This window comes from Drosophila miranda (assembly GCF_003369915.1).
Source record: "Drosophila miranda strain MSH22 chromosome Y unlocalized genomic scaffold, D.miranda_PacBio2.1 Contig_Y1_pilon, whole genome shotgun sequence".
NCBI lineage: Eukaryota > Metazoa > Arthropoda > Insecta > Diptera > Drosophilidae > Drosophila > Drosophila miranda.
In genome coordinates, this window is record NW_022881603.1 from 8,385,700 (window position 1) to 8,399,903 (window position 14,204).

Genomic DNA, 14,204 nt, shown 5'->3' on the forward strand with positions numbered 1-14,204 from the left:
GATGGATGAATGAATGAGCGGCTCTCCACCGACTCCTGCTCCAGCTCCTGCTGATGCCCTCCTCTACTTGCACCGCCTCCTGAATGCAACCACTCCCCTCCACCCCCTTCGAAGGCTTTCAATTGCATTCGAGGCCGATGGGGCATGAATACAGGCACCTTCCTGTCAACTGCGGCTCACAAAGAGCCTCCGCTCCACTCCCGCCCACTCCCTACCACTGGCCGTCCATGCAAATCGAATTTCATTAGCGACAACTTAAAAGATTTCCACTTTGTTTGTTGCTCTTTGGAATTTCCATTGCTCGATTGCTTGGAGTTTTCCTCTGCCTTGTCGCACTCCAACTCCAACCCAAGCTCCTTTTCGATTTTTCATCCCTTACCCCTGTCGATGGCTCGTTATGTTTTTAACTACCAGTTAACACCCCTCCCTTTGGTCCTGCTTTGGGGAGGAAAATTAAGAGGCAGCTTGAAATCAAATAAACTGACCCATACAACCCTGCCACCACCTCCACCTCCACCATTTCAAATCCCCCTGGCTACTTTCTTCAGTTCCAGCTCCATGTGCAGACCTTTCAACTGGAAGGACGGCTCGTCACGGTTGCACGACGACTCAGCTCCACTCAGCTCCAGCCCCACAGTCAGTTCCAGCTCCAGCTACCTTCTGTTCCCCTCAAAACCATCTTGTTGCATGAAAATTGAACAAAGGACTCCCTCCAGCAATATATGCCTTTGAGGCTTCTCCATCTTCGGTGTCTGCCACTGCCATGGAACTGTAAGCAAAGTTCGACGAAACGAAAGTTGCCACAGTCCGCCTCTCGATTCCCCGATTCCTGCTCGTTCTGGGCGTGGCATGGTATGCCCCTTCCACACCCATCTTCTATGAAGTGACGACAACATAAAAATTAAATATTTCTTACGCTTTTGTTGAAGATTTTCCGCCTCTGAGTTCAATTTCTGTGCTCTTCTGTTGTCCCAGTAACGTGAGCATTTTTCCTCTTTTCCGCATTCGTTGCCAGCGACACCGACACCGTCACCCACACCCACTCCCCATCCCCCTCCCTCCCATCTTTCGAGACTTTCCCGGTTCAAGGGTGCGTAAAAATGCAATTTCAACAAGTTTCGCTTTGATGTGCACACTTTTCCTTTTTCTTGCGTCCCCCCCTCGGACCAGCTGCCCCTCAGCCCGCACTACACCACTTTGGGCAGAGCTCAACCTTCACAGAGTGAACGGAGGAAATTTCCCCTCAAATGAAAAGTTAATGCAAAAGAAAATTATTTTTAATGAATAGAAAACAGTCCGAACGTCTTCACATTAATATGCCCCCGCCCCGATCCACCCTCTGGTTCCATAAGATCCTTCACAGGTCCTTTCCAGGGGTGGCTCGACACTTGGAATCCATCACGATTGCCTTGCCAGGCAGGGTGTGGCGGTAGGGCCTCGAAATCTGCGCCAATTGGGCGGTTCTCGCCTCTGATTCGAAGGACAATCACTATCACAGGGAGCTTTAATCAGCGACAAGGTGCCACTGCAATCCCCATAGAGTGAGGAGTGGAGAGGGGTTAAATGCGATGCTGACACTAATTATCCTCTTAATCTTTTATGTAAATTTTGTCTCTGTGCTCTGGGGATCATGCCAGAACTATGTTCCACCAGTCTCCAGCCAATCCTCTCTAGTCTCCAGCTCCAGCCAGGATCGGCAGGAACGGGAAGTCAAAGGCGAAGGAAAAGCGCGTGATATGAAAGACGAGCAAAGTTTCGACACGGCCAACGGTAAGGGAGGGGAGACACTTGCAGGAGGAGATAGGAGGAGGGGAGGTGTGGGTGGGAATGCCAATTCGGGATGCTCAAAGCGCAGTTGAGGATTGTTGTCCCAAAGAGGCCAATCGAGATGAGGGAACTGAATTAATTGAGGCTGTCGCAAGTGCAACCCCCTACCCCTTGCACCCTTCCACCCTTTGCAGAACAGTTTGTGGGGGTTGTCCTTTGACAAGAAATGCCTGAGTGGAACTGTCCTTTTGGCATGTTTGTGCATATTTCATGGCAGTGGAGTCACTTTTGGGCTATGTTAGGGGTTTGATAGGACAGATCATTCCCTGGGAAAGGGAAAAAACAGCTAAAGGGTGACTGAAGGACTCACACTCGCCCACCGCCAAAGCCAAAGGAAAATGGCACACTTGTCCCACTCTGCCACAGAGTCTGGGGCAACATCAGAGCAGCGTACGCTGTGGGGGGTAAAAGCAATTTGGGACTCTAAAACGAATCCAAACTGAAATGGAAATAGGAGTAGAAACAGAAGAAGGGGCTGGAGATGGTGCTGGAGCACTGGATCAGTCGTAAGATGGAGATTGTACGATTTCAACGAAAGTACAAAATTGTACGATTAGACCTAGACAAATAGCTAACCATAAATAGGTTAAGATTTCCCAGCCACCTAAAGAAATAAACGATAATATGCTCTAAATATAAATATGTGACATGCACTACTGACCTAAATAAATATACAACGGACAGCTGCATGCATTTGTGTACATACACTGTTAAGATATTTACGGCACATAAAACACATTCTGGATGACCTGCATGTGGTCAAATCACACACCATCTGCATGATAACCATTGTGACCGTCATAATTATGACCCTTGGAATATTCCACTGTTGGATTTGTAGTAATTGCTTAGTCCTAAATAGAGATAACACATTTCCCTAGCAATATGATACTCAGAGCTAATTAAACATACCTAAGATCCTAAGTAAACAATCATACTCATAGAAATTGTATATAAACCTTGCATTTTACCAAATAAAATCAGTACGAAAGAAAACTCTGACGTATTCACATCTCCGAAGCCCAATTTGTTCAAGTACCGATTTCGGCGACCATTTGTTACTGGTACATGAACCGGTAGCATACATACATAACATTTTCAGCATACGATTGTCATATTGACAATCACCAGAATCAAGTGAATCTCCATCAACAGATTCATTTGATTTGTTCATTTGGTGACCCCGACGTGATGAATTGACATTCACCACAAAATCAAGTGAATCTACATCAACAGATTCATTTGATTTACTCATTTGGTGACCCCCGACTTTTGGACACTTAACCGTTCATCTGGATTTTGTTCCCGATTTGGAACTTGGATTTAGTTGGAAAATCCTACATAATTGGTCAACTTGGCGACCAATTTACATACATACAACAACACTCACAGTTGTGATTTAAAACCTTCGGTGAAGGAAAACGTAATTGGAGTTATTTGGATCTAACTCAACCATCACAGTCAACTTGGCGACTAAGGTTGAATTGGAAATAAGAATTCCAGTGTCATAAATATTTATTGAGATACTTTGACCATCTTCGTGGTTGTGAGTAGAGGCACAACCAGTCATAGTGACAAACAAATTACCTCCATCGGGTCAAAGTATTAAAATAAATAAAATAAAATGGCATCATCAAGCATTAATGTTATGCTAGACAGGCAGCTTGCCACAGGCGAAGAGATTCAGAGCCTGGTACGAAATTATAAAAAGGATTCTGCTGAAAGGAAGCAGAAACCAGAATATTTTAAATCCCGCATTGAGAACATATCAAAGCTCTGGGACGCATTTTCAATGGAGGAATGTAATATCAAAAAAATAACTCAAAACTCAAAAATTGAGCACAGTTATTTCTCTAACGAATATTTCAAACACACAAAAGAGTTGGTCGTCAGATATAAAGACGAATTTACAAAGCAGTTAGCTGCACTAGAAATGGATATAGATACAGGATCCATTACATCTATGGAGAGTGCGCCTGAAATAGAGCCCATGATCCGAGAACAAAAGGTGCTGCTTGAAAGTCTAGAGCGCATCATGAACAGAATGACGAATGAGACGCGAAAGGACTTCAAACCAATAATAATCAAATATTGGGATGAGATTAGAGCGATCCATATTCAAATTTATAAAAAATGCATTGATCCTGTGAAAATGGGATATAACATTAACAATTACATTGCAGCTGAAGATGCAGTATTAACAGTCCAAACAATGACTGAAGCAGACGCTGTTCAACAAATTATCGCTGCTCCACATATGCATAATACATTACCCCTGCCTAAGGTTGCTATCCCTAAATTTGATGGTGACTACTTAAAATGGCAACAATTTCATGACATTTTTAAGCAAATGATTCATGAAGCATCGGTACCCGTCATTCAGAAGATGTGGTATTTAAAAACCAATGTTACGGGAGAAGCGGAAAATTTAATACGCCATCTTTCGCTAACAGAAAATAATTACACAACGGCATGGAGCATGCTTCAAGAGCGTTTCAGCAACAAAAGAGTGCTTAGTAACGCATTAATTCAAAAATTATTGGATCAACCAAGCACTTCCAATGATGCAAAGTCCATTAAGGCTTTGCACGATAATGTAAAGGAAACATTATCAGCACTCAATAACATAAATATAGAGACAGCTGGATGGGATCCGATTCTTCTATGTATTTTGACAAAAAAGTTAGATCGTCAGACTCACACTTTGTATGAACAATCCATACAAAGTACAAAGAAATTACAGCCTTTGAGCGAATTAATGAAATTTCTCGAACAAAGGTTCCTTACCTTGGAAGCCATTGGATGGGAAAAAACAAAGAAACCCATCACATGTGCCTCAGCAGGAACTGAAAGTCAGTATGTCTGCTATTTTTGTGAAAAGCCAAATCACGCTATTTACAAATGCACGCAGTTTTAAAAAAAAACTGTCGCAGAGAGGTTAAATTGGGTTCAAAAGAACCAACTTTGCGTCAAATGTTTCAAACGCGATCACACTGCAAAGAATTGCCAAAGAAGAGATTGTGTTAAGTGCAATAAAGGACACAACACTCTACTACATTTGGAAATCAAGTCTGAAGCCAAAACTGCGGCATCAGCAAATAGTAGTCAAAACACTTATGTATTACTAGCTACTGCTCTTGTTACAATAAAAGGCAACAATGGACAAATGGGTGAATTTAGAGCCCTACTTGATTCAGGCTCTCAGGTCAATGTGATTTCTGAAAGAGCATTGAAAATATTAGATCTGAAAGTCACAAAATCAGAACTACAAATAAATGGAATTGGCGGACGAACACAAACGTCAAAAGCAAGAGTCAATGTTATGCTTACTTCACAAGATAACAAGTTTAATACAAGACTAGAAGCAATAGTATTGACACACATAGTGGCAGATCAACCAGCACAGTCAATTGATACGTCTCGTTGGAAGCTTCCGAAAAATATCACTTTAGCGGATCCCAACTTTGACAAGACTGGAAGAATAGACATACTATTGGGAGCAGAACATTACTTCGAAATCATGCAAGACAAGCATGTATCAATTGGAAAAGGATTTCCCAGGCTACAGGAAACGAAACTAGGCTGGATAGTGGCTGGCAAGCTAAGACAGGAGTCAAAGAGCCAAAGCACGTGTGCAGTTTTGACTGAGGAGGACAAGCTGGATCAGCAAATCTCCAAGTTTTGGGAATTGGATTCATTACCGAGCAACACACCATGCTTATCCCCTCTAGAGAAGCGATGTGAGCAATATTTTTCTCAAAATATTCAGATGGCATGTGACAAGAAATTCATTGTCAGACTTCCATTTTTGGAAGATGCTTCTTCCCTAGGGGAGAGCCGTGATTTGGCTACACGTCGACTTTTTTGCCTGGAAAAACGACTGTCACGAGATCCGGAAACCAAGGCAAGCTATGTGCAATTCATGAAAGAATATGAGGCACTTGGGCATATGAAGGAAATGCACACTAAGGAAATAGCACGATCACGTTATTTTATTCCACATCACTGTGTGATGAAACCTGACAGCTCTACAACAAAATTGAGAGTTGTCTTTGATGCTTCTGCTGTTACGTCGTCCGGCAAATCACTCAACGATTTGATGCATAAAGGTCCGACTGTGCAAAGTTCGATATTTTCAATATTGCTTCGATTCCGGATGCACAAATATGTATTTACGGCAGACATCGAAAAAATGTATCGTCAGATCTGGGTCAATCCTGAGGACCAGTACTATCAAACAATTGTATGGCGAAATGACCCATCAGAAGATCTGAGATATTACAGACTCAAAACTGTAACATACGGAACTAAGGCAGCTCCATATTTAGCCACAAAATGCCTACAATATCTTGCTCAAAAGGGCAAGAGAGAATACCCGGCTGGAGCTGATGCACTAGAAAAGGATTTCTATGTGGATGATTGCTTAACAGGAGCAGATTCCATACCAGAGGCCCTCCAGAAACAGAAGGAACTTAACCAACTCCTACAAAATTCTGGATTTAAGCTGAGAAAATGGTGCACAAACAACGTGCACATACTACAGAACATTCCGAAGGAAGACATGATTCCAAATGTACAACTGGAGGATACCACTTATGAAGACTGCAGCGTGAAGACCCTGGGAATAACGTGGATGCCTAAATCCGACCATTTCTGTGGAAAAACGGAGATTGCCACTAAGGAAACAATATCCAGAAGAGATGTCGTATCCGAAATTTTTAGGATCTTCGATCCGCTTGGATTGTTTTCACCTGTTGTGATGAAAGCAAAAATCTTTATGCAGCATCTCACAAAGGAAGGTTTTGACTACAAAGAAGCGCTTCCACTTCATCTCCAGGAGGAATGGAAAAGGTACAGGGAGGAGCTAAAATTATTAAACTCCATACAAGTACCACGTCATATATTCCAAGGACAAATTCCGATATCATCAGAGATACATACCTTTGTTGACGCATCGGAGAAAGCATTTGGAGCTGCAGTATATATCCGAGCAATACATAAGGATAAGCGGGCAACGATTCAATTGCTATGTGCCAAATCACATTTAGCGCCCATCAATGCATTAACATTACCCCGTTTGCTCAATTGACAGCAAAAGTAAAGGAAGAGTTATCAATGGAAGATGCATCAACCTTCTTTTGGTCTGACTCAAGGATCGTATTATCATGGATTAACTGCTCGTCATCCATCCGAGACAAATTCGTAGCTACAAGAATAGCTACGATTCAAGAATTGACGATACAAAGACAGTGGAGGCATGTCTCATCCGAAAATAATGCAGCAGATGTACTCTCCAGAGGAATGACGGCGACGAAGTTCATAAAACATAGCATGTGGTTTTATGGACCACTATTTTTACACGGCCCAACATCTACATGGCCACCACCATTTGTGGCTACAAAAAAGGAGTTGATCAGTGCAAATCCCCAAAAGATTGGTCAGTCATCAATTATGACTATCACTCAGGAGGATGACCTAATTTACAAAATAAAGCACAACAACTCATACAACAAGCTATTGAGAATAGTAGCTTACATGATGCGTTTTCGAGGAAAGAAAACGCACACAAGCAAGACTGTCCAAGTCAATGAGATGAAAGAAGCTCAGAAAATTGTCATTCGTTACATACAACAGAATGACTTCAAAGAAGACATACGTCACTTAACAAAACATAAGGAAACACAAAAGGGAAGTTCGATTAACTCTCTAACACCATTCATGGATCAGGAGGGAATCTTACGAGTAGGTGGTCGACTGGAAGCGGCAAACATTTCATTTGACGCCAAACACCCAATGCTCCTGCCCTACAACGATCCAATTGTGAAGTTGATCCTTGGTAAGATACACAAGGAAAACATGCATTGCGGCCCCAGGCAATGCTGACAGCATCACGACAACAGTATTGGATACTCAAAGGAAAAAACATGGCCAGAAGTATTGTGCAGAACTGCGTGAAATGCACTAGAGCCAAGCCTAAGCTACTAGAACAAATCATGGGAAATCTGCCACCTCTTCGAGTCACCCAAGCACGGCCATTCCTCAATTCTGGTGTTGACTACTGTGGACCATTCAAAATCCACTATAAAATTCGAGGAAAGAAGCCTAATACAGCGTACATAGCTATATTTTGTTGTTTCGCGACTAAAGCAGTACATCTGGAGCTTGTCAGTGATCTCACCACAGAAGCATTTTTAGCGGCACTTCGGCGGTTCATCTCTCGTCGAGGAAAATGTCAAGTGCTCCATTGCGACAATGCTACGAATTTCGTAGGAGCCAGGAACAAACTTCAAGAATTAGAAGAAGCCATATTCTCGGAAAAGGCAAAAGAACATATTGTACAAGAGTGCAACAACAAAGGGGTACAGTTTAAATTTATACCTCCTCGCGCACCACACTTCGGCGGCTTATGGGAAGCTGCAGTAAAATCTGCCAAACATCTCCTCTTAAAAAATGTGACGACGGCAAATCTAACTTATGAGGAGTTAGAAACGGTTATAGTCGAAATAGAGGCCATACTAAACTCTCGACCATTAACACCGATATCTGACAACCCAAACGACGTAACAGCACTAACGCCAGGGCATTTCCTGATAGGAGAGCCGTTAACCGCACAAGCTGACAGTGAGCCATCCCAGCAGCCAAAGACGCTAGGAAATCGATGGCAAGCAGTGTCAAAGTTGAAGCACTCATTCTGGACACAATGGTCCAATGAATATCTTCAGCAGTTGCAACAGCGTCAAAAGTGGAGGAAGTCTTCGGCTAACATTAAGGAAGGAACATTAGTAATACTAAAGGAAGACAATACACCAGTATTACAATGGCCACTAGGAAGAATCATTCGATTGTTTCATGGCAAGGACAATTTTGTACGAGTGGTGGAAGTAAAAACGGCAAAGGGGATTTTCAAACGAGAGATCCAACATGTAGCTCCACTATTCAACGAAGAGGAACCCACACATAAACATCCGATAGATGATCCATCAGAAAACGAAGAATCATCCGAGGACAGACAGCCTAGGAAAAGGACACAGCCGAATAAATTGTCGTTAACCATGACAATGTTTGTAATGTTGTTGCTGGTACCGTTAGCGATGGCACAGTCAATCAACATAACCCAGTTTGGATCAAAACCGGGTATATACTTTGAAAGAGTAGGAACCAGCCAACTTGCGACAACTGATTGGACCATCATTGTCTATTACAATTTAAAGCCCTATTGGAAAGACATGAACACATTCACCATGGGGACTACAAAAATTGGACATCTATGCACACAACTTCAACTAGTAGACGCATGCACCAGTATGTATCAGCACTTCAAACATATAGAAGAGGACCTGCAAGCTGAAAATACACTAATAGCAAGAACACGGAGGCAAAGGGCACCGCTGGACATCATTGGAAACATCGCAAGCAGTCTATTTGGCGTATTAGATTCAACATATGCCCGAGAAATGTCGGAAACTATAGCAAAGGTTAAGGATAACGAAGATCACCTATTAACCTTGCTTAAAAATCAAACATCATTGATTGACTCTACAATCAATGTGATAAAACGGGATGAAATCTCAAATTCCAAACGATTAAGTCGAATTGAGGATTTCATCACCGAGTCAAAGGGAAGGGCTGATCATTTTAGCGCCTTTCAATGGTACACTACGTTGTCTACTCAGTTGACTCTATTATCTGCAAATCTTCAACGAATGCAAGCAGAGATCATCAATGTCTTGACAGATATCCGACACAATACAATTAGCCCTATGCTAATATCCCCCGACAACTTAAGGAACAACTGGAGCAGATACGGGATCATTTAAGGCCAGGACAAGCACTTCCAGTAACTCCCGACAATATGCTCATGGTGTACCAGATGATGAAAGCAGAAGGCACTATAATAGAGGATCATGCAATTATCAAGGTTACATTTCCATTAGTCTCAGTAAACGAACTGGAAATATACAAATTGACAGCGATTCCGGTGCCAAATAAAAATGGGATAAGCATGTTTGAAATAAAAACACCATATATGGCAATCAATAGTCACCGAGACGAATTCGTTGAACTATCAGAGACTGAATTCAAAAACTGTCATCAAAGAGCAAACAATGACTTTGTTTGCTATAATAAACAAACAATGTTCTCAGCCGAAACAAGTTGTGAATTACAAATGTTTCACAACAAAACGGACTTATCATGTCACCTAGTCAACACAAAAAAATCATTTTTATGGTTGAGCATGCATAAAAGAAATCGATGGATTTTTGCAACAAAGTCATCATTAAAGCTATCAGCGGTATGTGCAGATGGCATTTCGGATATTAAGCTACAACACTCAGGAATATTGATCGCCGAACCTGGATGCATCATTCGGAATTCGCTAATGACTGTCACAAGTCAGAGCACATTGGAAACTACTCTGCAGTTATCATACGCTCGGTTTGGAGATAGTGATCTCAACGAAACATCAACTGAACGTTCTACAAAGAAGGTTTCAAGGAACAATGAAAAACTGAACTACGAGGAGCTGTATCAAATGGAAACGAATCTGCTACCACCTAAAAGTTTCAAGTTACCCCACAATCTTGAAACCATTGATCATCATCATATTGCCATCTACATTGCACTGCTCTTCATCATGATCATTGTAATGATTCATCTGGTTAAAAGGTGGTACACAACAAGACTCCCTTCTCAGCAGAGACATACACTTAGCTCATCAGCTAGTGAAGAAAACGCACCAAGGCATCCGTTCACAATCAATATTGATGATGGTTGAGCATACTATGTTCAACGGCCGGGAGTATGTACGATTTCAACGAAAGTACAAAATTGTACGATTAGACCTAGACAAATAGCTAACCATAAATAGGTTAAGATTTCCCAGCCACCTAAAGAAATAAACGATAATATGCTCTAAATATAAATATGTGACATGCACTACTGACCTAAATAAATATACAACGGACAGCTGCATGCATTTGTGTACATACACTGTTAAGATTTTTAGGGCACTATCATAAAACACATTCTGGATGACCTGCATGTGGTCAAATCACACACCATCTGCATGATAACCATTGTGACCGTCATAAATATGACCCTTGGAATATTCCACTGTTGGATTTGTAGTAATTGCTTAGTCCTAAATAGAGATAACACATTTCCCTAGCAATATGATACTCAGAGCTAATTAAACATACCTAAGATCCTAAGTAAACAATCATACTCATAGAAATTGTATATAAACCTTGCATTTTACCAAATAAAATCAGTACGAAAGAAAACTCTGACGTATTCACATCTCCGAAGCCCAATTTGTTCAAGTACCGATTGCGGCGACCATTTGTTACTGGTACATGAACCGGTAGCATACATACATAACATTTTCAGCATACGATTGTCATATTGACAATCACCAGAATCAAGTGAATCTACATCAACAGATTCATTTGATTTGTTCATTTGGGGACCCCGACGTGATGAATTGACATTCACCACAAAATCAAGTGAATCTACATCAACAGATTCATTTGATTTACTCATTTGGTGACCCCGACGTGATGAATTGACATTCACCACAAAATCAAGTGAATCTACATCAACAGATTCATTTAATTTATTCAGAGATGCTTTAAGGAGAGGCCAGGTTGAAGGATGAAAGCGAACGAAAAGCGCTTTTCTTGGTCTGTAATTGGATTTAAAATGGTTTTAAGCAGCACGGAGAGCGCTTTGTTCTATTCCAAATGCACACTACACTCCTTCTGCCTTCTGCCTCTGCCGCTGCCTCTACGGGAAGCGGAATGGCAACATTCAACATCCGGCGGAGTCTGAGGCGGAGGCACAGCCAGGAGCAGAAGTAGCAAAAAGTTGAAGAGACCAAACAGCACTCCCCTGCATCCCTGAAAAGCGTGAGAGGACGAAGTTTATTCTGATATTCGGGAGTAAATAATGCACCAAACAGAGACGGGAGGATGAGCAGAGCAGGGGATGAGGAACAGGAGGAGCAACAATGAAAGCGGATGAAGAAATTTAATTTCACGTCGTTTTAACTCAAGCAGCTCGTCTTTCATTGCCAGCGGGGGGCTAGGCAGGATGGGGAGAGGATTGGATAGCGTTCCGCACTGAGGCCAGATATCTTCAGGACTCCTCTGCCGGACGAAAGATGATTCCACAACTCGATAAAGTGGCGGGAGTCGCTGTCGGAGTCGAGCTAGGACAGCATTTGACACCTTTTAATACACCCTCCTTGCCCCAGTATTCCTTCCCTTCCCTCATTTGGCGGAATCCCAGATCCTACGCCGCGACCCGCATCGTCGTCTGCTGGTGACGGATTCGATTTCGATTATTATTGTGTCTTGGGTTTTGGGTTTTGTTTACCCGCCAGTGTTGTCACCTAGTGCAACACTCTATCCCCCCTCTTCCTTGCCACCTTTTCCCCACCCTTCGCCTGTTCCATTGTGTTGAAGAGAAAATCAATTTCCGCTCAAGGGCGCCGGCAAGGGACTTGAGGGGCGAGTAAACAGCAAATGCACAAAGTTTGCTCAGCAGGGGGTGGGCGGGGGTGGAGTCCTGGAGCCAGGATGAAGGCCGCGCTAATGGAGGGGGTGTGCCAAAGCAAATTGCGAGGAAACTTTCCCTTTATGTCTGCACTGCATCCGCATCCGCATCCCCCACGCTCATTTTGATTCTGCTTCTGATTCTCTCGCTTCTTTCATCCTTCCAGGACTCGAGGCGGATCTATTCTACGTGCACGAGGGATCCATTAACACATACGCGATGCACTTCACCGTCCTGGTGCCCGCGGACGTCCACGAGCTGGAGTTCTCCTGGCAGAGCCTCATCGCCTATCCGGTAAGACACCTGACCTGACACCAGGCAACAACCCCACCCCAGCCCCACCCCCAATCCATCCAAATCTAACTGGTGGAACCCTCGCCCTCCCCACACAGCTGCCCTACGCCATCAGCACAAGGGCCTGGTGCTGCAGGAGATCGAGTCCTTCCTGGTGTACTTCCCGTGCACGGGCAACGCCAGCCTCCAGCTGCCCGTCAACGTCAACATGGTGGTGCTAGGACCCCCGCGCTTCAACGACACCAGGCTCCACTTCAAGCACAACAAGATCTGTGCCAAGGGTAGGTCTCACCATCGCTCGCACTGCCACAGGGATCACATGCATCTCATCCATCACCATCCATCTCCTCCAATCAACAGGCATCTCACCCGAACCGAACCAATCGCAGGCCCCGCCCATGCCCCCTCCCAGGGCCCTGCCTTGCTGAGTGCCGCAGCCTGTGCCCTCGGCCTGGTCCTGGCCGTGGGCCTCGTGGCCAGCATGATGTATTTGCGGGCTCGCAAGCAGCTTCGCCAGGACTCGCTTCAGAAAGCTATCCCCTCCATTACTCTCTCTCCTCAACATCAACACCTCCTCCTCCGCCTTCTCCACAACACAAGCTTCACCACCGCGGCCTATGGCAGCCACCAGAACATTTTCATCCGCCTCGACCCGCTCGGACGGCCACCGAGTGCCACCGGCTCCTACACGACCATCGCCAGCCTCAACAAAAACCTCGGGAGACCGAGAAGTGGTGCAGCATATTCGACCGTGAATTTGCCCTCTCCTCCCACCACTGGCCACTATCCTAACCACTGTCCTAGCGCATCCACTCAACAGGCTTCCGCAGCTCCCCCATTCCGACGCTCTACGCCACCGCCCTGCTGCCGATGGGGGACCAGACTCAGGCCGGAGAAACAATCTACTCGAAGCCAGAGTCGATCTGTCCCTCGAGGATATCCTACTACGCCTCCTCGCAGCTGACTCTGACCCAGGTGAGAGCCGATAGAGAACTATCCCCATTAACAGCCCCTAAGGGGTTGATTGGGATTGGAAATGGGATTCGGACTGGGATCGAGATCGGACAGGGACTGCGAGCTGCCCACGGCTAAATCAAAGCCTTTGAAATATTGCGGCACGTGGCAGCCAAATGGAGATGGAAATGAATCCTGTTGAAGCAGAGTCTCCATGCGGGGTTGCCATGGCGCTACTCCACTCCAATTTGTCCGAAGCACCACACGATTGCTCCCCAGGCAGGCTAGGAGGGCGCATCCCACTCCCCCTTCCCCTGCCCTTCCCCTGCCCTTCCTCTGCTTCAGCCACCTTTCCTCGACGATAAAAATTAAATTCTAATTTATATTTACGAGCTGATAAAGCTCCCGTAGTGCGTTAACTCGAAACACGAGCAGAGCCATTCATAAATATGCGGCTTTCCCTGCCTCCCCTCCCCCACCCCCTTCAAGGATGTCTGGTTGCTGCGTCTCTGTCTCCTTTGGCTGGGGCAAGTTCTGTGTGGCACTCACATACCGGTGCATACCTCATGTGG

The 14,204-nt window shown here is 44.3% G+C and overlaps 1 protein-coding gene across 1 annotated transcript; it reads left to right on the forward strand.

Annotated features, from left to right (window-relative positions):
- Window positions 1-1,736: 1,736 nt before the first annotated feature.
- LOC117190405 (tyrosine-protein kinase RYK-like) lies at window positions 1,737-13,920 on the forward strand. The gene is made up of 5 exons (XM_033395483.1): window positions 1,737-1,770; window positions 12,551-12,678; window positions 12,794-13,412; window positions 13,499-13,653; window positions 13,912-13,920. The coding sequence occupies exons 1-5, from the start codon at window positions 1,737-1,739 to the stop codon at window positions 13,918-13,920; spliced, it is 945 nt and encodes a 314-aa protein (XP_033251374.1).
- The last annotated feature ends 284 nt before the right edge of the window (window positions 13,921-14,204 follow it).

What these genes read in the sequence shown, in the direction of transcription:
- LOC117190405 (XM_033395483.1), top strand. Translation starts at nt 1,737, where the DNA reads ATGAAAGACGAGCAAAGTTTCGACACGGCCAACG. An exon ending in AGAGCCTCATCGCCTATCCG is followed by an intron (nt 12,679 to 12,793) that starts GTAAGACACCTG and finishes CTACGCCATCAG; the next exon opens with CACAAGGGCCTGGTGCTGCA. An exon ending in CCTCGGGAGACCGAGAAGTG is followed by an intron (nt 13,413 to 13,498) that starts GTGCAGCATATT and finishes TCCACTCAACAG; the next exon opens with GCTTCCGCAGCTCCCCCATT.